This window comes from Hypanus sabinus, chromosome 7, assembly GCF_030144855.1.
Source record: "Hypanus sabinus isolate sHypSab1 chromosome 7, sHypSab1.hap1, whole genome shotgun sequence".
Classification (NCBI taxonomy): domain Eukaryota; kingdom Metazoa; phylum Chordata; class Chondrichthyes; order Myliobatiformes; family Dasyatidae; genus Hypanus; species Hypanus sabinus.
In genome coordinates this window covers 64,309,337-64,330,720 of record NC_082712.1, presented here as the reverse complement: position 1 = coordinate 64,330,720, position 21,384 = coordinate 64,309,337, and the positions used below count along the sequence as shown (strand labels likewise).

The 21,384-nt window shown below is 39.8% G+C and overlaps 2 protein-coding genes across 4 annotated transcripts in view; one reads left to right on the top strand and one right to left on the bottom strand.

Moving 5' to 3' along the window:
• The window catches only part of snx30 (sorting nexin family member 30), a 133,477-nt gene extending 114,001 nt beyond the window's left edge, over nt 1-19,476 (bottom strand). The window contains exon 1 of one of the 2 annotated variants that reach the window (XM_059974848.1): nt 19,372-19,476. In XM_059974848.1, the coding sequence (XP_059830831.1) occupies nt 19,372-19,437 (66 nt within the window). In that variant the 5' untranslated portion in view covers nt 19,438-19,476. Of the gene's footprint in view, nt 1-19,195; nt 19,333-19,371 lie in introns of those variants that run through there. The other variant, XM_059974849.1, reaches the window with a different exon arrangement.
• inip (ints3 and nabp interacting protein) overlaps nt 19,196-21,384 on the top strand; it is a 46,171-nt gene continuing 43,982 nt past the window's right edge. Inside the window, exon 1 of one of the 2 annotated variants that reach the window (XM_059974854.1) lies at nt 19,196-19,334. The gene's annotated coding sequence lies outside the window, so the exon portion shown is untranslated. Of the gene's footprint in view, nt 19,335-19,435; nt 19,554-21,384 lie in introns of those variants that run through there. The other variant, XM_059974852.1, reaches the window with a different exon arrangement.

Here is a 21,384-nt window from a genome sequence, read left to right as displayed (position 1 = left end):
TGTGTCAAAATTTCACTATTTTGGCCTTGTCCCCTATCCAGTCTCTGTAAACTTTTCTTCAAAATGAAGTGATAATAAGTATTAAATTCATGAAAACTTTAGTTTAAATTTTCTCACAAGAACTTCTAAAACACACTTCAAATTCACATGGATTTTTTTTACAGTTTGTACATTTTTATGACAAAGAACCACTATCCCCAATACTTCTGTTATTATCAACATGCAACACATTTTAGAGACCAATCAAGTTTTTTCAAACAACTGTTTATGTGGTTGCCATAAAAAGGAGTAGTGACAGGGGAACATGTGGCTGTAATGGGATAATACTGACATTTTGATGTCCTGATCTGAGAGTATGTTTATTACATGTCATTACCAAACGAGTTACTGTTCAAGTGTTTTAAATGAGAAATAAATAACTTCACTTTATTTCTGTATATTTAAATTACATTTACAAGCTAGCTATCCTGTTGAGCAAGTGCGATAGTTAGCCAACTATTTCTTTAAAAAGAAATGTCATTACCACCACACGACTGATGGTGAAGTTGTCAAGATGGTCATAAAATCATCAGCAGACTGATTAAAAAGTATAAAGACACTCTTGAAGAAGACCCAGAGAAATATCAGAAGTACCTTGAATGAGAAAGAGAGAGATTAAAAAAAAGGGTGACAGGCAAATTTAAGACTACCTCACAATTACCAAAGTGTGGACAGAGACTGAAGAAATGACAGTGGAGATTTAATCAAAAAAAACAAAAGGGCTGCTGATAAGAAAAGACAGACAGTGCGAAGTTTTATAGCAGAGAATACCCCGTAGGCCAGCAACAAGAGTAAAATGACGTCCATCTTCCTGAGGCTTCAAAGGTTCAAAGGTTCCTTTTATTGTCAAAGTATGCATGTACAATACAACTCTGGTGTTTATCTTCTCCAGATAGCCATGAAATACAAGAAGACCATGGGGTTGATAAAAGAAAAGACACCAACTCCCTCTGCCCCCACCGGCATGAAAAAGAAAAGAAACAAAACTTGCATCTCCAAAATCCCCCACCCACTCCTCCACAGAAAAAAGCAACAATAACATCAAATCCCACCCCTTCCCTGCAGAATAGAACAGCGACAATAACAATCCCTGACCCCCCTCACTCACAGAAAAGAAACAGCAACAATAACAATTCCCAATTCCCTCACTTGCAGAAAAGGACAGCAAAATTAAAACCCACAATAATCCCTCTTACACACAAAAAAATTAACAGATCAACCACCAGCTTATCAGCCAAAAGAAAGAAATCACCAAAAAACTGAAGGAAACCAATATAAAATACAGTTCAATCATCACATAAATCTCAGAATATCGAAAACATCTTTTTTGTCTGCCTATGAGGAGAGTGGCTGCACAAACTCAGTCTACTCAAAGGTAGATGTTTCATAAGCATTATTGTTTTTTTAACAAGACTAGGCAGTGCCTAGTTTAGCTGGGCTGCCTTTGTTCATGATTCACGTGGATGTTTTTAACCAATTGTTCTAGCTGTCTGCCTCAGAGACTGCGATCTCTTATGGAATTTTGATAAATAGTGCAGACTGTAAGGACATGTTTTAAGCGTTGCTCCTTCTAGTTAGACAAATGTTTTGTCAGAGTTAATGTCAAACTAAAGCCATTGTTTGTCAACGTTGAAAGTATTTTGTCATTCGCATCACTGTGCATATTTTGATGGGAAATAAAGTTTTGTTTCGTAATATTGGTCTGAACTCATTTGCTGGAGTCAAGTGCTTTGATGCTAAAGTCAGCATTCTGTCAAAAAGGACTAAAATTCCAATAGTCCAATTAGTAAACAAATGTGTAGTTACTTAACCAAGGAAAATATTGATTTTCTTAAGAAAATGTGTCTCAAAGATGTATTCTGAATGTACTTAAAATGAGTTAAAACAAATTTATCAAAGGGCATTGTTTTTTTTTACAGGTTTGACATTCATTTTAAATTAAATTCTGTATTTTGATGGTGTGATGATAATAACACTCACATGTGAAAACTCTGCAAAAACATCTTAAAATATAAAAGTTCCCTTAAAGCTTGATTGGTGACGAGATCTGGTCTTCATTCCAGAACCAAAAACAAAGGTTATAAGATAAACATAAGAGAGTTTCAAGAAATTTCACTTTTAAGAAATACATCAAAAGTGTCCCCGAATTGAAGAATCACCAGAGTATGGATGAAAGTCACATTCTCTTCAGCCTCCTCAGAAAGTACAGGCATTGGTGAGCTTTGTTAGAGTCATAGAAAAGTACAACATAGACACAGGCACAACAGCCCATCTAGTCCACAGAATAATAGAAATCTAAAGCACATTACAGGCCCTTTGGCCCATAATGTTGTGTCAACAATGTAATCTACTGTGGAAGCTGCCTAGAATTCCCCTACCACATAGCCCTCTATTTTTCTAAGCTCCATGTACCTATCTCAGAGTCTCTTAAAAGACCCTGTTGTATCTGCCTCTACTACCTTTGCTGGTAGTGTATTCCATGATGAGATCTATTCCCATTGACCTGCATCAGAACTACATCCCTCCATACCCCTTCCATCGATGTACCTATCCAAACTTTGTTTGAGCATTGACATCAAGGTCGTATGCACCACTAGTGCTGGCAGCTCGTTCCAAGCTCTCACGCCACTCTGAGTGAAGGAGTTTCCCTCATGCTCCCCTTAAATGTTTCACCTTTCACACTTAACCCATAACCTCTGGTTATAATCCCACCCAAACTCAGAGGAAAAAGCCTGCTTGCACTTACATTATCTAGAACTTATTTACATCGTTCCTGGAGATGACCAAAACTGCATACAATAGTCCAAATAAGGACTCATCAATGTCTTATACAACTTCAACATAATATCTCATCTCCTGTATTCAATACTTTGATTTATTAAGGCCAAAGTGCCAAAAGCTTTCTTTATAACCCTATCCACTTTCAATGAATTATGAATTCCCAGATCATTTTGTTCTCCCAAGCTCCTCAGTGCCCTACTGTTCACTGTGTAAGACCTACCCTGGCACCTTGCACTTGCCTGGATTAAATTACAGCAACACACACAAAATGCTGGTAGAACACAACAGGCCAGGCAGCATCTATAGGGAGAAGCGCTGTCAACGTTTCGGGCTGAGACGTTGACAGCGCTTCTCCCTATAGATGCTGCCTGGCCTGCTGTGTTCTACCAGCATTTTGTGTGTGTTGCTGTTTGAATTTCCAGCATCTGCAGATTTCCTCGTGTTTGCCGTTTCTCAGCCCACTTTTCCATCTGATCCAGATCCCTCTGCATATCATGATACCCTTCCTTGCTGGTCACTACACCCCCGGTCTTGGTGTCATCTGCAAATTTGCTGATCCAGTTCACCACATTATCATCCAGATCGTTGATCTGGATGACAAACAACAATGGACCCAGCACCAATCCCTGTGACACTCTACTAGTTACAGGCCTCCAGTCAGAGAGGCAACCAACTACAATCACTCCCTGGCTTTTCTCACAAAGCTGATGTCTTTTTTAATTTACTACCTCATCTTGAATGCTGAGTGACTGAACCTTCTTGACCAACCTCCCTTGGGAGAACTTGTCAAATGCCTTGCTAAAGTCCACGTAGACAATATCCACTGCCTTGCCTTTATCTTCTTTCCTGATGTCTTCCTTGAAAAACTCCATAAGATTGGTTAGACATGACCTACCATTCATGAAGCCATGCTGACTATCCTTTAATCAGCCAATGTCTATCCAAATGGTTATATATCTGGTCCCTCAGTATACCTCCAATAATTTTCCCACTACTCATGTCAGGCTTACCAGCCTATAATTTCTAGAGGGGGAGGTGCATTTGAGCCTTTCTTAAACAGCAGAACAACATTGGCTATCCTCCAATCCTCTTGTACCTCACTTGTCATTAATGATGATTTAAATATCTCTGCCAGGGCCTCGACAATTTCTGCACTTGCCTCCCACAAATTCCAAGGGAACACCTTGTCAGGCCCTGGGAATTCATCCATCCTGATTTGCTTCAGGACAGGAAACACCCCTTCCTATGTAATCTGTATAGGGTCCATGAAGTTGATGTTACATTGCCTCACTTCTACAGACTCCATGTCTGTCTCCTGAATAAATACAGGTGCCAAAAAAATACTTAAGATCTCCCCTATCTCTTCTGGTTCCACATATGAATTACTGTTCTGATCTTCCAGAGGTCCAATTATGTCCCTTGCAATCCTTTTGCTCTTAACTTGTCTGTAGAATCCCTTAGGCTTCTCCTTCACTTTGTCTGCTTGAGCAACTGTATGCCTTCTTTTATCCCTCCTGATTTCTTTCTAACATGTCCTCTTGCATTTTCTTATACTCCATAAGCACTTTATTTGTTCCTACCTGCCTATATCTGTTAAACACCTCCCTTTTTCATAACCAGGGCCTTAATATCCCTTGAAAACCAAGGATCCCTACACTTGTTATCTTTACTTTATTCTGACAGGCACATACAAGCTTTGTACACTTAAAATTTCACTTTTGAAGGCCTCCCACTTGCCAAGAACACCTTTGCCAGAAAACAGCCTGTCCCAATCCATACTTCCTAGATAATTTCTGATGCTATCAAAATCGGCTTTCCTCTGATTTAGAATTTCAACCCCAGGACCAGACCTATCTTTTGCATAATTACTTTGAAACTATTGTTATTGTGATCACTAGATGCAAAACATTCCCCCACACAAACTTCTGTTAACTGCCCTATCTCATTCCCTAATAGAAGAACAAGTATCACACACTCTCTTTAGGGTCTTCTATCTACTAATTAAGGTAATGTTCCTGAACACATTTGACAAAACTGTGTTGGATGTGTTCTGGGACCCAGAAGCGCGAGGTTGTGCATGATGTAGGTTCCAAGAGTATGTAACTGTCGTGCTGCCAATGGAAAATGGGGTGTGAGTGGTGTGAGTTCTCCAGAAGTTGATAACCATCTCCTCCGGACTAGAAATGCCTTGCAAAGTGTGACATCGAATCATCAGTTAAAATTGATACCTGAATCCGGCTGGAAGCCTAAGAAAAGTTAATTCATCAAAATAAAACTTGTCCACATTTGAAGTCTGCCAATTTAGAATGGGGTTTCTGAAAAATAATTTTATTTTCATGAAGTGAAAAGATTAAAAGAAAATCAGAAAGCAAACATTGCTAGCCTTTAATTAACAAGGACTGGTGTAGTCACGTGCCTGCAGCAGGGTCACTGAATTAATGCTGAAAAGAAAATTGATATAAATTCTTATCCCAAGTATTAAAAACTATTGATAGGTCCCAATCTCAGAGGTGAACCTTTCAAATTGACTACAATTTTGAAAAGGAATCCTGAAATATTTATATGTAAAATATAATGTTTTCACCTGTATCCATGCTAGGTGAAAATGTTATGAATGTAACATGCCAAAGTAACAAGATAACTCTGGTATATTTAGTTCTGTCTTCAAAGAGCATACATTAGTGTGAGTACTAGTGGAAACATTTATTACTCTGTTTTTGACTGCAGATAAACTCAAAAACCCTATTTTTCTGCACCTTAAACCCTTTTGTATTGGTAATGTTTCAACATCAAAGCATCTTTGTTGTGATAATGTTTCAACATCAAACATTTCCACAGGGGCATACAGAATGGAGACGGTACGGTAAAAATGGAAGGTTGTGTTAATCAAAATATCACCAGTGTAATTTGGGGATGTTTAGATTTTAAGAAAGAGAGAAGCAGCTACAGTTCAGGAGAAAAACCTGAGGAGCTGGCATAGCGAGCTCTGTTGCAAATGTTACAATATTTAATATTAATGCACTTTAGCTTGTTATTTATGTGCGATTCAGCTGTAGATTTTATCCTTACTTTCATAAGTTTTGTGTGATATGTGTATTCTGTTTTACACTGGTTCAAAGAAATGTTGCCTCATTTCAATATACATTATATGGTTATACTGTATATGTTATATACACGTACAGTGCCAATAAAAAGTATTCACCGCCCCCCCCCCCCCGGAAGTTTTCATGTTTTATTGTTTTACAACATTGAATCTCAGTGGATTTAATTTGGCTTTTTTGACACTGATCAGCAGAAAAAGACCCTTCCATGTCAAAGTGAAAACAGATCTCTACAAAGTGATTTAAATTAATTACAAATATAAAATACAAAATATTTGATTGCACAAGTATTCACCCCCTTTAATTTGACACACATAATCATCACTGCTGCGGCCAACTGGCTTTAGAAGCCACATAATTAGTTAAATGGAGATTAACTGGTGCAGTCAAGATGTTTCAATTAATTGTTGTAAAAATACACTTGTATCTGATGGATCCAACTGCCGGTGGGTCAGTATCCTGGCAAAAAACTACACCATGGAAGATAAAAGAACTCTCCAAGCAAATCTGTGAAAAGGTTATTGAAAAGCATGAGTCACAATATGGACACAAGAACATCTTCAAGTCATTGAATACCTCTTGGAGTACAGTTAAGTCAATCAACAAAAAAATGGAAAGAATATGGCACAGCTGTAAATTTGCCTAAAACAGGCTGTCCTCAAAAACTGAGTGATAATGCAGAAGGGGACTAATGAGGGAGGCCACCAAGAGACCTATGACAACTCTAGAGAAGTTACATGCTTCAGCAGTGGAGATGGGAGAGTCTGCACATACAACAACTTGACGGGGTGCTTCACCAGTCACAGCTTTATGAAAGAGTGGCAAGGAGAAAGCCACTTTTGAAAAAAAAACTCACGTGAAATTTTGGCTAGAGTTTGCCAGAAGGCTTGTGGGAGACTCTGAAGTCAGCTGGAAGTTCTATGGTCTGATGAAACCAAAATTGAGATTTTTTGGCCATCAGACAAAACACGCTTTTTGGCGTAAGCCAAACACCACACATCATCAAAAATACACCATCCCCATTGTGAAGAAAGGTGAAGGCTGAATCATGCTGTGGGGATGCTTCACAGCAGTAGGCCCTGGAAGACTTGTGAAGGTAGAGGGTAAAATGAATGCAGCAAACCACCTACCCTGACACCTTTCAGTGTGATTCTTGTCTGTGATTTCATTAAGGCTAGCTTGAAGAAATCCCTGCCCAATTACCATTAGCACATCTCCTGCAGCATCAAGGGACCCAACACATCTGACCACTTCTATCCTACTATCAACAATGCCTACTGTTCCAATTCTAGACTGCCCTTTGGGAAATCTGATCATAAGAATTTCCTCCTCCTTCCTGCATACAGGCAAAGGCAAAAGGGAAAGGCACCGGGGGAAGTTACTGCAGGCAAAATGAGAATCAGGTTCAATATCACTGGCATATGTCGTGAAATCCAAAACTGCTCACAATGCTCAAGGTGAGGCTTCACAAGTACTTTACTAATTCTCAACATTACATCCTTGCTTTTATATTCTAGTCTTCTTGAAATGAATGCTAACATTGCATTTGCTTCTTTCACCACAGACTCAACTTGCAAATTACCCTTTAGGGAATCCTGCACAAGGATTCCCAAGTCTCTTTGCTCCTCCATTTTTTTTGTATTTTATCTCCATTTAGAAAATAGTCAACCCTTTCATTTCTTCTACCAATGCAGCAAGATTTTCTCTTGAGGACATCATGCTGACTACAGAAGTGTTACGTACTCGTGACACATGACAGTGGAGCCCTTGTCATGTGACTGGGGTTGAAGCTGTACTGGTCTTGAGGTGATGGTCTTGTGATGGTGGTGACGTCATTTTCCCGCCAGTAGAGATCATGTGACTGGTTTTTTTTTACAGGTTATAAAAGGTAGACCCCACCCTGTGAGGTGGGGCAGTTTGTGGCTGGATTTGCCAGGTTTACTTCATGCCACTGCGTGTTTTAAGTGATGACGCAGTTTAGTTGAAGGATGAAGTTTTTTATTTAATGCCTAAAGTTTAAGAGGTCATTGCCAGCAAGTTCTTTACGAACCTGTTAGTTCGAAATTAGTGGAGAGTGAAGATTGGAAGTTGGAAGTTAAAGATCGAGAGAATCGCTTTCTACAGTGAAACGGGGGCAACCTTTGTTTGATCCTTATTTGGAAGGATTTCGTTGACTATCTTCGTGTTAATCCCTAGGTTTAACTAGAAAGGATTGAAGGTAGTGGAGAAGGAAAGGTCAGTGCCTTTAAGCCGTTCTGTTTCGTGAATTCTTCGTGGGAAGTTCGACGTCGGGGATTGAAGCAAGCGACGTGAAAGAGAACCTAAATCATCTTATAAAGTCTCTCCTTTTAAATGGACTGTGAGCATATCGAACTTTTGGCAATACCACCTTTAAGAACTGTTTTTGGAATATCACTTTAAGAACTGTTTGGGCTGCCGCTCAGCAGCTGTTTCCGGTTACGGTAGTGTTTGTTTACTTTTGGGGGGTTTGTTTTCTGTGCTTAATAAATGTGTTGTTTGTTATAAGAAACCCTTGCCGAACTCATATATTTATTGTTGCCTGAATACGTAACATTAAATATGGGGGATCGTCAGGGATTGAATCATTTGAGTTTAAATGCTTGCTGACTTTTAAATCGGTGTTTTGGAAATGGGGATTACTCGGTTCTTTTGTTTGGCTTGTTGTGGTATTCGGCAGCAATGAATATTGATGAGTTTCTGGCTTCGCCAGCTGCGGAGGTGTTGGCGAAGGCGAAGAAAACTGAGGTGTTTGAGATAGCTAGTAGATTGCAACTTAAAGGTATTTTGCAGACTACTTCTAAGGCTGTAATACAGAGAAAAATCGCGTCACACTATGTGGTCTCGGGTGTTTTTGATGAATCAATTTTAGAGTCGTTTCCAATAAGTAATCTGGAGATGCAGTTGCAAATCGAACAAATGAAATTGGAGAGGTGTAAATTGGAGATGGAACAAAAGCAGAGAGAATTTGCATATGCAATAGAGGAATTAAGGTCTGGAAATCAGTCTTCTGGTTCTAAAAAAACATTTGTTGCTAGTCAAGAAATTAAATTGGTCCCTCCATTTAGTGAAACAGAAGTGGAAAGGTATTTTGAAACTATTTTGAATACTATTTGAAACTATTGCTCGGATGTCAGAGTGGCCGAAAGATAAATGGTCAGTGTTGTTACAGAGTGTAATTAAAGGCAAAGCACAACAAGTTTACACAGCTTTAACAGCTGCGCAAGCACTTGATTATGATATTGTAAAGAGGCATATCTTAAACGCATATGAGTTAGTCCCAGAAGCATATAGGGAAAGATTCAGAAGTTTGAAAAAGTCTGTGGAAAAAACTTATGTGGAATTTGCCTATGATAAAGCTATGTGTTTTGAGAGATGGGTTTCTTCTAAAAATGTAAATGGGGACTATGATACATTGACAGAGCTGATTTTAATGGAGGAATTTAAAAGAAGCATTCCTGTTGAAGTAAGGACCTACTTAAATGAGAAGGATACTGATAAATTGCAGGACTGTGCTAGATTAGCTGATGAGTATGTTTTAATCCATAAGAATAAATTTCCTCAGGGCAGAAATTTTAAGAGGAAAAATAACATGGAGACTCCAGGTAAATCAGAAGTTAAATCAGAGGTTAATGAGAAAGTTGATGAGAAAGGAAAGCCTGTGAAGGAAAGACAGTTTGGTCTTACTTGTAACTATTGTAAGAAGCCTGGCCATGTAATAGCTAACTGTTTCAAATTGAAAAAGAAAGAGAAGGAAGCAGTTCCAGATGCTTGTGTGCAACATACTAAAGCACTAGTAAAGTTACAGGGTTTGATAAAAACAAATGAGGCTTTGTTAGAGTCTGACCAAGTTAGAAAGGGATATGATCATTTTGTAACTGAAGGGTTTGTATCCTTGAAGGAAGGATCTACTCTGGTGCCAATAAAAATCCTTAGGGATACTGGTGCTTCTCAATCACTGATGTTAGATAGTGTGTTGAAGTTTAATGAAGAGTCTGATACTGGTGAGGTAAATTACATAAGAGGTGTTGGAAGTGATTTTATGCCTGTACATTTACATAAAGTAAATTTAAAGTCAGGCTTAGTTACAGGATTTGTTAAAGTAGGATTACAGCATAGCTTACCTGTGAAGGGTATTTCTTTATTGTTAGGTAATGACTTGGCAGGTGGACAAGTTTTTCCTGAAGTGCATTTGACAATGGAGGCAGAGGAACCAGAGTTGAATTCTAACACAGATTCTTCCTGTGTTGTGACTAGAGCTATGGCTAAAAAGATTGTTGCGCAGAATGAGGTTGTTACTCAGGACTGTTCAACTCAGGTTTCGAGTTTTGAGGATGTGTCAGAGACTTTCTTATCTTCATTGTTTGAACAAGATTGGAGTAAGTCTGACTATAAAGATTTATCTTTGTCTAGGAAGGAGATGATAGCAGAGCAGAATAGAGACTCTGAGATTACAAAATTAAAAGAGCAGGTTTTACTAGATAGTGAAATTGATAAGGTGCCAGTAGGATATTACTTGGAAAAAGGAGTGTTGATGAGGAAGTGGAGATCACCTACAATTCCTGCAAGTGAGGATTGGAATGTTGTTTACCAGGTAGTTGTCCCAAAAGTTTATCGAAATGAGATTTTGACTTTAGCTCATAGTGTGCCTTTAGGTGGACATCAAGGGGTAAGGAAAACTGTGGACAAGATTTTAAAACATTTTTACTGGCCTGGTCTAAGAAAAGATGTGGCGATGTTTTGTAAAACGTGCCATACTTGTCAAATTGTGGGTAAACCAAATCAGGTTACACCAGTAGCTCCATTACAACCTATCCCAGCCTTTGGTGAACCATTTTCTAAAGTTATTGTAGATTGTGTTGGTCCATTACCAAAGACAAAAACTGGTTATCAGTATTTGTTGACTATCATGTGTACTTCTTCTAGGTTTCCAGAGGCAGTACCACTTAGGAATATAAAAGCTAAGACTGTGACAAAGGCCCTTATAAATTTTTTTACTTATTTTGGATTACCTAAGGAGATACAAACTGATCAAGGCAGTAATTTTATGTTTGGATTGTTTCAACAGATAGTTTATAAATTGGGAGCTAAGCAAATCACTTCGTCTGCATACCATCCAGAATCGCAGGGTGCCTTGGAGAGGTTTCATTCTACCCTCAAGAATATGATTAGGACATTTTGTGTGGAAAACGAAAGTGACTGGAATGAGGGTATAAACTTACTTTTATTTGCAGTAAGGGAATCGGTACAGGAATCTTTAGGTTTTAGTCCATTTGAACTTGTGTTTGGGCATAGAGTTAGAGGACCTTTAGCTTTATTGAAAGAACAGTGGATTAGTAAGGAAGTACACACTAATTTGTTGGACTATGTTTTGAAATTTAAGGACAGGTTACATAAAGCTTGTAGCTTAGCTAAGGAAAATTTAAAGTTGGCTCAGGAGAAAATGAAGACTTGGTATGATAAAGAAGGTAGGATGAGGATGTTTAAGCCTGGAGATAAGGTGTTGGTTCTTTTCCCAGTGCAGACAAATCCTTTACAAGCTAGATTTCATGGTCCTTATGAAATTGTGTCTAAAATCAATGATGTGGATTACATGGTAAAAACTCCAGATCGTAGAAGGTCAACACAACTTTGCCATATAAATATGTTGAAACCATATTTTGAGAAACAATCTGATACTGTGACTGTTGTGGTTAGTGAGAATGAGTTTGATTTAACTAGGAACATGGTAGATGATTCATCTGACTTTCATTCTAAATCCAACATTGTTTCTGTTAGGTTACCAAATTCAACCATTCTGGAAAATGTTGATGAAAAATTAGCACATTTACAGTTAGAGCAGAGACAACAGATGAAGGAGTTGATTTTTAAATATAGGGAGTTGTTTCCAGATGTTCCGAGAAGGACTACTATAGCTTCACATGATGTAGATGTTGGGGATGCCAAACCTATTAAACAACATCCATATAGGATGAACATGGAAAAATGTGAACTTGCTGAGAAAGAAATTGAATATATGTTAGAGAATAATATCATTAGACATTCTAACTCGAATTGGAGTTCGCCATGTGTTATGGTGCCAAAGCCAGATGGTAGTATTAGGTTTTGTACGGATTATAGGAAGGTGAATGCTGTAACGAAAACAGATGCATATCCAATTCCTAGAGTAGATGATTGTGTAGATAAAGTTGGAAAAGCAAAGTTCCTTACAAAGATTGATTTATTGAAGGGGTATTGGTGTGTTCCACTAACGGACAGAGGTAGAGAGATTTCTGCATTTGTAACTCCATCTGGGTTATATGAGTATAATGTTCTTCCATTTGGGATGAAGAATGCCCCAGGTACTTTCCAGAGGATGATTAACTTTGTGATTCAGGGATTGAAAGATACAGATGCTTATATTGATGATTTAGTGACAGGAAATGATACTTGGGAAGCACACATTATTGTGATGGAGAAATTGTTTGAAAGGCTTTCAAAAGCTAACTTAACTATTAATTTAGCTAAGAGTGAATTTGGACATGCCACTGTGACTTACCTTGGTTATGTTGTGGGTCAAGGTAAGGTAGCTCCTGTTCAGGCAAAAGTTCAGGCAATTTTAGAGATTCCCACTCCAACGGGGAAAAAGACTCTCAGAAGGTTTTTGGGAATGGTAGGATATTATTGGAAATGTTGTAAGAATTTTGCTAATGTTGCCCTTCCATTAACTAACCTTCTACGGAAGAATGAGAAGTTTGTATGGACGGTGCCTTGTCAAGAAGCATTTGAAAAATTGAAAACAATGATATGTCAACAACCTGTGCTTAAGGCACCTGACTTTGGAAAACCTTTCTCATTGGCTGTGGATGCTAGTGATGAGGCTGCAGGAGCAGTATTAATGCAAAGGAATGAGGGTGATGAGGTTGATCATCCAGTAGCTTACTTTTCTAAGAAATTTAATAAGCATCAAAGAAACTATTTGACAATAGAGAAAGAATTGTTATCTCTTGTTTTAGCTCTGGAATATTTTGAGGTATATGTTAGTACAACTCAAAAACCACTTATTGTTTACACTGATCATAATCCGTTAGTTTTCCTGAGTAAGATGAAAAACAAAAACAGAAGATTATTAAATTGGAGTTTGATGTTACAAGAGTACAATATTGTGATGACTCATATTAAAGGTAAAGATAATGTGGTTGCTGATTGTCTATCTCGATGTTGAATGTACACTGTGATTTTTTTTTTGGAGTGGTTTTTTTTCAATTGTAACACTCCTACTGTATTGTGAGTTATAAGCTGTTATATGATGGTATTGTATATTGTGTATGTTATAAAATTTATACCTTTGTTTTTCTTGTAAGCAATTGTTAAAAATTTTTGTTCGTCAGAACAAAAATGTTTTTTTGGAGGGAGGTGTTACGTACTCGTGACACATGACAGTGGAGCCCTTGTCATGTGACTGGGGTTGAAGCTGTACTGGTCCTGAGGTGATGGTCTTGTGATGGTGGTGACGTCATTTTCCCGCCAGTAGAGATCATGTGACGGGTTTTCTTTACAGGTTATAAAAGGTAGACCCCACCCTGTGAGGAGGGGCAGGTCGTGGCTGGATTTGCCAGGTTGACTTCATGCCACTGCGTGTTTTAAGTGATGACGCAGTTTAGTTGAAGGATGAAGTTTTTTATTTGATGCCTAAAGTTTAAGAGGTCATTGCCAGCAGGTTCTTTACGATCCTGTTAGTTCGAAATTAGTGGAGAGTGAAGATTGGAAGTTGGAAGTTAAAGATCGAGGAGAATCGCTTTCTACGGTGAAACGGGGGCGACCTTTGTTTGATCCTTATTTGGAAGGATTTCGTTGACTATCTTCATGTTAATCCCTAGGTTTAACTAGAAAGGATTGAAGGTAGTGGAGAAGGAAAGGTCAGTGCCTTTAAGCCGTTCTGTTTCGTGAATTCTTCGTGGGAAGTTCGACGTCGGGGATCGAAGCACGCGACGTGAAAGAGAACCTAAATCGTCTTATAAAGTCTCTCCTTTTAAATGGACTGTGAGCATATCGAACTTTTGGCAATACCACTTTTAAGAACTGTTTTTGGAATATCACTTTAAGAACTGTTTGGGCTGCCGCTCAGCAGCTGTTTCCGGTTACGGTAGTGTTTGTTTACTTTTGGGGGGTTTGTTTTCTGTGTTTAATAAACGTGTTGTTTGTTATAAGAAACCCTTGCCGAACTCATATATTTATTATTGCCTGAATACGTAACAGAAGAATGTGATAACCTGCCTCAGTAACTACCATCCAATAGCACTTACATCCACTGTAATGTAATACTTTGAGAGTTTGGTCAATGGACTTATCAACTCCTGCTTGAAGAGTGACTTAGATCCACTTCAATTTGCCTGCTCACAACAGGTCTACAGCAGACGCCATTCAACCCTGGTGCATCTGGACAATGAAGGGGCATACATCAGAATACTCTCCATTGACTACAGCTCAGCTTTCAAAATAGTCATCCCTTCAAAACTAATCACTGAGCTCCAAAACCCAGGCCTTGATACCTCCTTGTGTAACCGGTTTTCTCATTTGCAGACCCAGTCAGTTCGGATTTGTAACATCTCCTGCACAATCTCCATTAACACAGGTGCAGCACAAGGCTGATGGTTAGCCCCCTGCTCTACTCGCTTTACACTTATGACAGTGTGGTTAAGCACAGCCCCAATGCTATTTTAAGTTTGTTGGCAACACCACTGTTGATGGCTGAATCAAAGGTAGTGACGCACCGGAATACAAGAGGGAGATGAAAAATCTGGTTGAATTGTGCCACAATTACAACCTCTCTTTCAAAATCAAACAAACCAAAGAGGTGATTATTGACAAAAGGAGGAAGAAACTGGAGGTCATGAGTCAATCCTCACTAGGGGATTTGAGGTAAAGAGGGTGAGTAACTTTAATTTCCTTGGCATTATCATATCAGAGGACGATATAGTACGAGCATGCAAGTACTATCACAAAGAAGGCAAATACGGTTTTCAAAGTTTCCCACCACTGGGGTTTTCATTCAGAATGGTCATTGATAGATTTCTATGATTAATTATCATTGTTTTGGTTATGGCTGAATTGAGGCAGTGGGGCACCGTCCCAAGAGCGTTTGAAGGGCAGGGCCAGGGTCCAAGAGTGAGGAATGACCAAATGTTTGGACAATTTAAGCACTGGGCCAGGTTGAATAGGTCAAGATGTTGGGACCAGAGGTGAGGGACAGACCAGTTCTGCTTGCTGCTCTGCAATGTTTACTCCGCTCTGCACTGAATGAGGCTGCAGCCCACTCCAGCTGCTGTGATGCCTGGCTTTGTGTCTGTGGATTTACTTTTGTAAAACTTCAGTACTGAATGCTATTTGCTTACTTTTATTGTTTCCATGATTTGTTTTTTTTCTCTCTGCGTGTTGGGTGTTTGATACCTTTTTTTTAATCAGTTATTTTGGGTTTCTTTGCTTTGTGACTGCCTGTAAGGGGACAAATCTCAAGGTTGTATAAATACTTTTATACTAAATGTACGTTGAACTTTATGACTTGGATTAAATGATAGAATGAATGGTAACCAACTTTGTCCCTGATACGAATGAGCAGGGAAACAAGTTGTAAAGATGCCAGTTTCCAAAAGTTAAACAAATAACCAAAAATTTGGTACAAGTTCAAGTTTATTGTCATCTGTCTGTACATATATACACAGACATCCCACCTCTCCCGAAGTTCTGGGAGTCTCCTGCATATTGATAGTGACTCCCTGACGCCTGCAAATTACATACAATATCCCGGAAATCAGTTTTTTTTGAGAGCAAGCAAGTGAGAGAAGGAGAGAGAGAGAGACAGAGAGCGAGTGACAGATGTAGTGAGAGAGAGAGTATCCTGATTGGTCTCTCTTTGTGCTAAGTAGACCTATCAGCTTTCTCTGTGGGCAAGCTTTACAGTCGACCTCTCTCTCTCTTTCATTGACCACCAAGCAGATTTATTGAGCCAAAGGTATTGAGAGAATAGAACATTCAGTAGATAGATGTGAGCAACTCTGAAATTCACTGCCCAGATGAAGAGCTTTTTATTGGGTACCTGGCAAGGAGGCAGTTGCTAAGTGAGGAAGCACAAGAGATCTCCCCCCCCCCCCTTACAAGACAAAGTAGTTCTTCAAAGATGCCAGAGCATTCTATGTCAGGAGCTTTCAGGTGTGATGTAGAAAGGACATTTGCACAGTGTGTCACATGAAGACAGAATTCAGAAGTCAGCTGTCTCACAAAACACTTGTGAATCTGATGTCTTGCAAAATTAACAAATTCATTGACACAGATTGCTATGAGGTTGAGACTTCCAGCAAAATGCTGAAATCTGCCAAGCAAGCCACATCACAGTACAAGGAAAGTTTGCAAAAGAAATAGAAAATTTATTTGCATTAGCATTTAGCTATTAGCATTGAGACTGCCAACAAAATACTCAACAAGAAATATACAGTGAAAGTGTGTGTGTATAGTTTCATATGTAATCAAATTAATTGTTGTGTTCTTTCATTATCAAATGTCCTAAATGTCCAGTATACATACACCCTTGGAGGTTGACGGGGGGGGGGGGGGGGGTATGGGGTTGTGGGGGGTGGGGTGGTGGTGCTACCTCCCTGAAATGAGTTTTTGCAGGGTAGGATGTTTGTATACAACCAATGTTCTTCCTGACTACGGTGCACCCACAACACATATATCACAGCACATAAAACAACACATTACTGCAACTAAGTTAAGAAAATATACTGTATTTAAAATGTATGTGAAGTGCACAGCACCAGTAAAAGGTAAACAGTTCATTGTCCTAGTGATGAGATCTCAGTGGTGGCAGGGTATTAATTAGGAAGAGATTAATGTGTGGAGATGGTAGGATATTGATTAAATGGCAAGTGACCACAGAATATTGTAGTAGAGGGATCTTGTGGAACAAATTAACAAAAAGGTAAACACAAATGATTCCGCTTATGCTGGAAATCTAGAGCAGCGCAGTAAGTTAGGAATCATCTATGAAGAGGAATAAACATTCAATGTTTCAAGGGTAAAACAAGTCATTAGAAAGGCCCTCCTGCTTCAAATTATCCACCATTGTCTCTGTACCAAAAAAGACCAAGGTAATATGCTTGAACGACTGACATCCTGTCGCACTCACCTCAATAATAAGCAAATGCTTTGAGAAGCTGGTCAAGGATTACATCTGCAGCTTGCTACCACCCAACCTGGACCCCCTACAATTCGCCGACACAACCAATCGACAGATGATGCAATAGCCACTGCTCTTTTCAGTGTCCTTATACATCTGGGTAAGAGGGATGCTTATGTGAGAATGCTGTTCTTGGACTACAGTTCAGCATTCAACACAATAATTCCATCCATGCTCAACTCAGAGACCTTGGTCTTGACCCTGCCTTATGCAGCTGGATCCTGGACTTCCTGTCAGATTGCTGGCATGTGGTAGGAGTGGGCTCCCTCACCTTTGTTCCTCTGACTCTCAATACAGGAGTCTCAAAGAGCTATGTACTAAGTCCCCTCCTTTACTCCCTGTATAAGCATGACTGTGTCGCCACCCACAGCTCTAATCTGCTAATTAAATTTGCTGACACTACATTGATTGGCCTAATCTCAAACAATAACAAGGTGGCCTACAGGGAAGAAGTTATCACTCTGACATGGAGTTGTCAAGAAAACCACCTCTCCCTCAATGTTGCAAAAACAAAGTAGCTGATTGTGGATTACAGGAGGAATAGAGACGGGCTTACCCCTATTGATATCAAGAGGGTGAACAGCTTTAAGTTCCTCGGCATCCACATCACTGAGGATCTCGCATTGTCTGTACACACCACCTGTGTGGTGGAAAAGGCACAACAGCGCCTCTTTCACCTCAGACAGTTGAGGAAGTTTGGTATCGACCTCCAAATCCCAAGAACTTTCTACAGGGGCTCAATTGAGAGCGTCCTGACTGGCTGCATCACTGCCTAGTATGGGAACTGTACCTCCCCCAGTCACAGGATTCTGCAGAGTGGTGCAGACAGCCAGCACATCTGTAGTTGTGAACTTCCCATGATTCAAGACATTTACAAAGTCAGGTGTGTAAAAAGGGCCCATAAGATCATTGTGGACCTGAGTCACCCCAACCACAATCTATTCCAGCAGCTGCCATCAGGGAAACGGTACCGCAGCATAAAAGCCAGGACCAACAGGCTCTGGGACAGCTTCTTCCACCAGGTCATAAGACTGATTAACTCATGCTGATTTGAGTGTATTTCTATGTTACATTGACCGTCTAGTTATTATAAATTACTATGATTGCACATTGTACATTTAGATGGAGACATGACATAAAGATTTTTACTCCTCATGTATGTGAAGAATGTAAGAAAGTCAATTCAATAACTATTATTGCACTGTCAAAAAAGAGCACCATCAAGGATCCCCACCATTCAGCCCAGTGCTCTCTTCTTGCTGCTGCCATCAGCAAGGAGGTACAGGAGCCTCAGACCTCATACCACCAGGTTCTGGAAGTTATTACCCCTCAATTATCAGGCTACCAAACCAGTGTGAATAACTTCACTCACCTTAACGCTGAAATGATTCTATAATCTATTGACTCATTTTCAAGGATTCTACAACTTATGTTTTTAGTTTTTTTTGGTACTTGCAGTTTTCTTTTGCACACTCGTTGTCTGTCAGTCTTTGTAAATAGTTTTTCATTATGTTTTTTTCCTTTGTTCTACTGTGAATTCCAGGAAATAAATATGAAAGTCAGGTATATGGTGGATAATAAATCTACTTTGAACTTTGCAATAAGAATGGGATTTAAAGTATATCTTGTTGCTACTGTACAGGTTTTTGATGAGACCAAATTGCAGTGTTGTATGTAGTTTAATTCTCCTTTAATTAGTGAGGTTTATTTGCACTGCAGATCAGAGGTTTACTAGGTTTATTCTTAACAGAGAGTTGTCTCTTGAGGAACTGTTCAAGAGGTTGGCCTAAACACATTACAGTAGTTTAGAAGAACGACTGGAGATCTTGTTGAAGAATTTGATTCTGAGGCAGCCTGACAATTATTCCACTTCATCAGGGGAATCTACAAATAAGATCATCATTTCAAAGCTCACAAACTCTCTCCGTCCTTGCTTTACATCTACGCAATTTTAAAACCCGGCCCCTTTAACCGCGATCAAACGCATGCGCACTAATATCATAGCAAGTGGGCGCCTCCATCGAGATTGTTTGCAATGTACCTGAGAACGTGAGAGATTGCTATCACTTTTAACGCCCTTTGGTAGATTGTTCATTTTAACCACGACATTTTAAAAAGCTTCAAGATCAAGATTTGTTAAGATGCGTGCCGGCGTCAAGGCAATTGAGCGAACCCAACAGGTAGACTAAGTCCCGCTGTGAAGACGATCTAACATACCCGTCCGGTAGGAAGTGCGCATGCGTGCCGGTGTGAAGGCGACCGCACGTACCCGTCGACGCGCATGCGTGTTTTGCCCGCAGTGGCGGAGTAAGTGGCTGTCAGTTGTTAACACATCTGTCGCCGAATGTGAGGACGTCAGTAACGGAGACCGGCGTGGAGGAGGGTGTGGGAGTCGATTGGTAGGTCTACGGGAGGGCAAAATAAACTTTCTGAAGGGAAGGCTGGGCTAGGTTGATGTGCTCCTGAGCAAGTTGTTGCCTCCACCGTGCGTTGCAGGCCTGCAGCAAACCGCCATCTCCCCCACCCCTACCGACCCTTCGCGCCCTACGTGACGTCAGCTGTCCCGGAAGCAGCGGACGATCTCCGGGTGTGGTGACTGAGAGGGTGACAGTTACGGCAGTGTCATCCCTGCCACAGTATGGGTTAGATTTTAATCATTCTTGCCGTGCACATGCATGTTTCCAGGATCACGCCTGGCCACTCATTTCCCCATCTATAATACTAGAGGAATTGTATCAATAAAAGCAGAATACTGTATATCAGTAGTAGTTACCATTGTATGGAAAAACATTTTTAGAAGTTATTCCTGCAACATTCTATCTGCAGTTTATTTTTCTTCGATGCTTGTTTTGTCCTCCGTCAGTACGGTATTGTTAATTTACGAGAGTACATTGGTGCTTTTTATTGTTGTAGGTTACGATTGCTAGTTAAATTATTTAAAATACATTCTTTGTGGTGTATTGTTATCTTGGAGCAGTATAGATTCCCTTCTGACGACAGACCAGTGGCTCAATTTGAATGTACCTGTCTATGGTATCACAGGGCATCTTCGACATTGGTTCCCCAACCCGTGACTTATATTGGGGTAATAAAAACGCAGACGCTGGAAATCTGAAATTAAAAGTAGAAATGCTGAAAATAATTGGCAGGTCAGGCAGCGTCTAGAGCACAGAACTGTGCAGCATTAAAACAGGCCCTTTGGCCCACGATATTATGCTGAACCAGCTAAAAAGTAAATCAAAGAATCCCCCAAAACGAACTCCTGCTACCTGCACAACCATATCCCTCCATCTTCCTTATATTCATGTGCGTCTTACCCCTCACAGCCCCCAGATGGTATGAGACATTTCATCCCTTGGAAAAGGATACTCTCCACTCTATCTATGCCTCTCATAATCTTATAAACCTCTTTTAGATTTCCCCTCATCCTCCACTGCTGCAAAGAAAACAACCCAAGTTTATCCAGCCTCTCATGATAGCATATCCCTCTAAGCACATGATAAACCTCTTCTGCACCCTCTCCAAAGCCTCAACATCCTTCCTATGGTGGGGTGAACAGAACTTTATGTAATCCTGCAGAAGAGGTCTAAACAGAGTTCTGTAACAAGAGTTCTACATCTGCTGCAACAAAAAGAAGTTGTGTTTTGGGTTGAAGACTGTTCATTGGGATTGAGATGTTACAGATGAAGCATGCTTTAAGTTGTAGGGGAGGGGTTGAGCAAACAAAGATTATTGCTAATAATAATATGAAGGCCATAAAATGGTGATCGTGCTGACTGCAAAGATATTGATGGTGCGTTAATTGCAGCTGATCTCACTAAAGAGGAGATACATACACACAAGGGGATGATTTAAGTAAAGAGTAGACAAATGATAAACACCAGATTCTGCAAATGCTGGAAATCTGAACAAAACACAAAGTGCTGGAGGAACTGTGACAAGGGTGGTAGAGATGGAAGCAGGAAACATCTGGGATTGATATCATCTCCAGTTTTGCACCCAGTTCACACACAATATGACAGATGTGTATCATAATTCTTTCATTTTCATTGGACACAATCCTGAAATTCTCAGCTCGTCTGCATAATGGATGTACTTTGTAGCCAGCAGGATACAACAGTGTGAGAATTAGCTGTCATGGTTAGCTAGGAAAGGGTAACATATGCTAGCCATGCTCGGGACTTGCATATCTCAGGAATTTGTGTTCAAGAAAGCTGCTTGAAGTTTCAG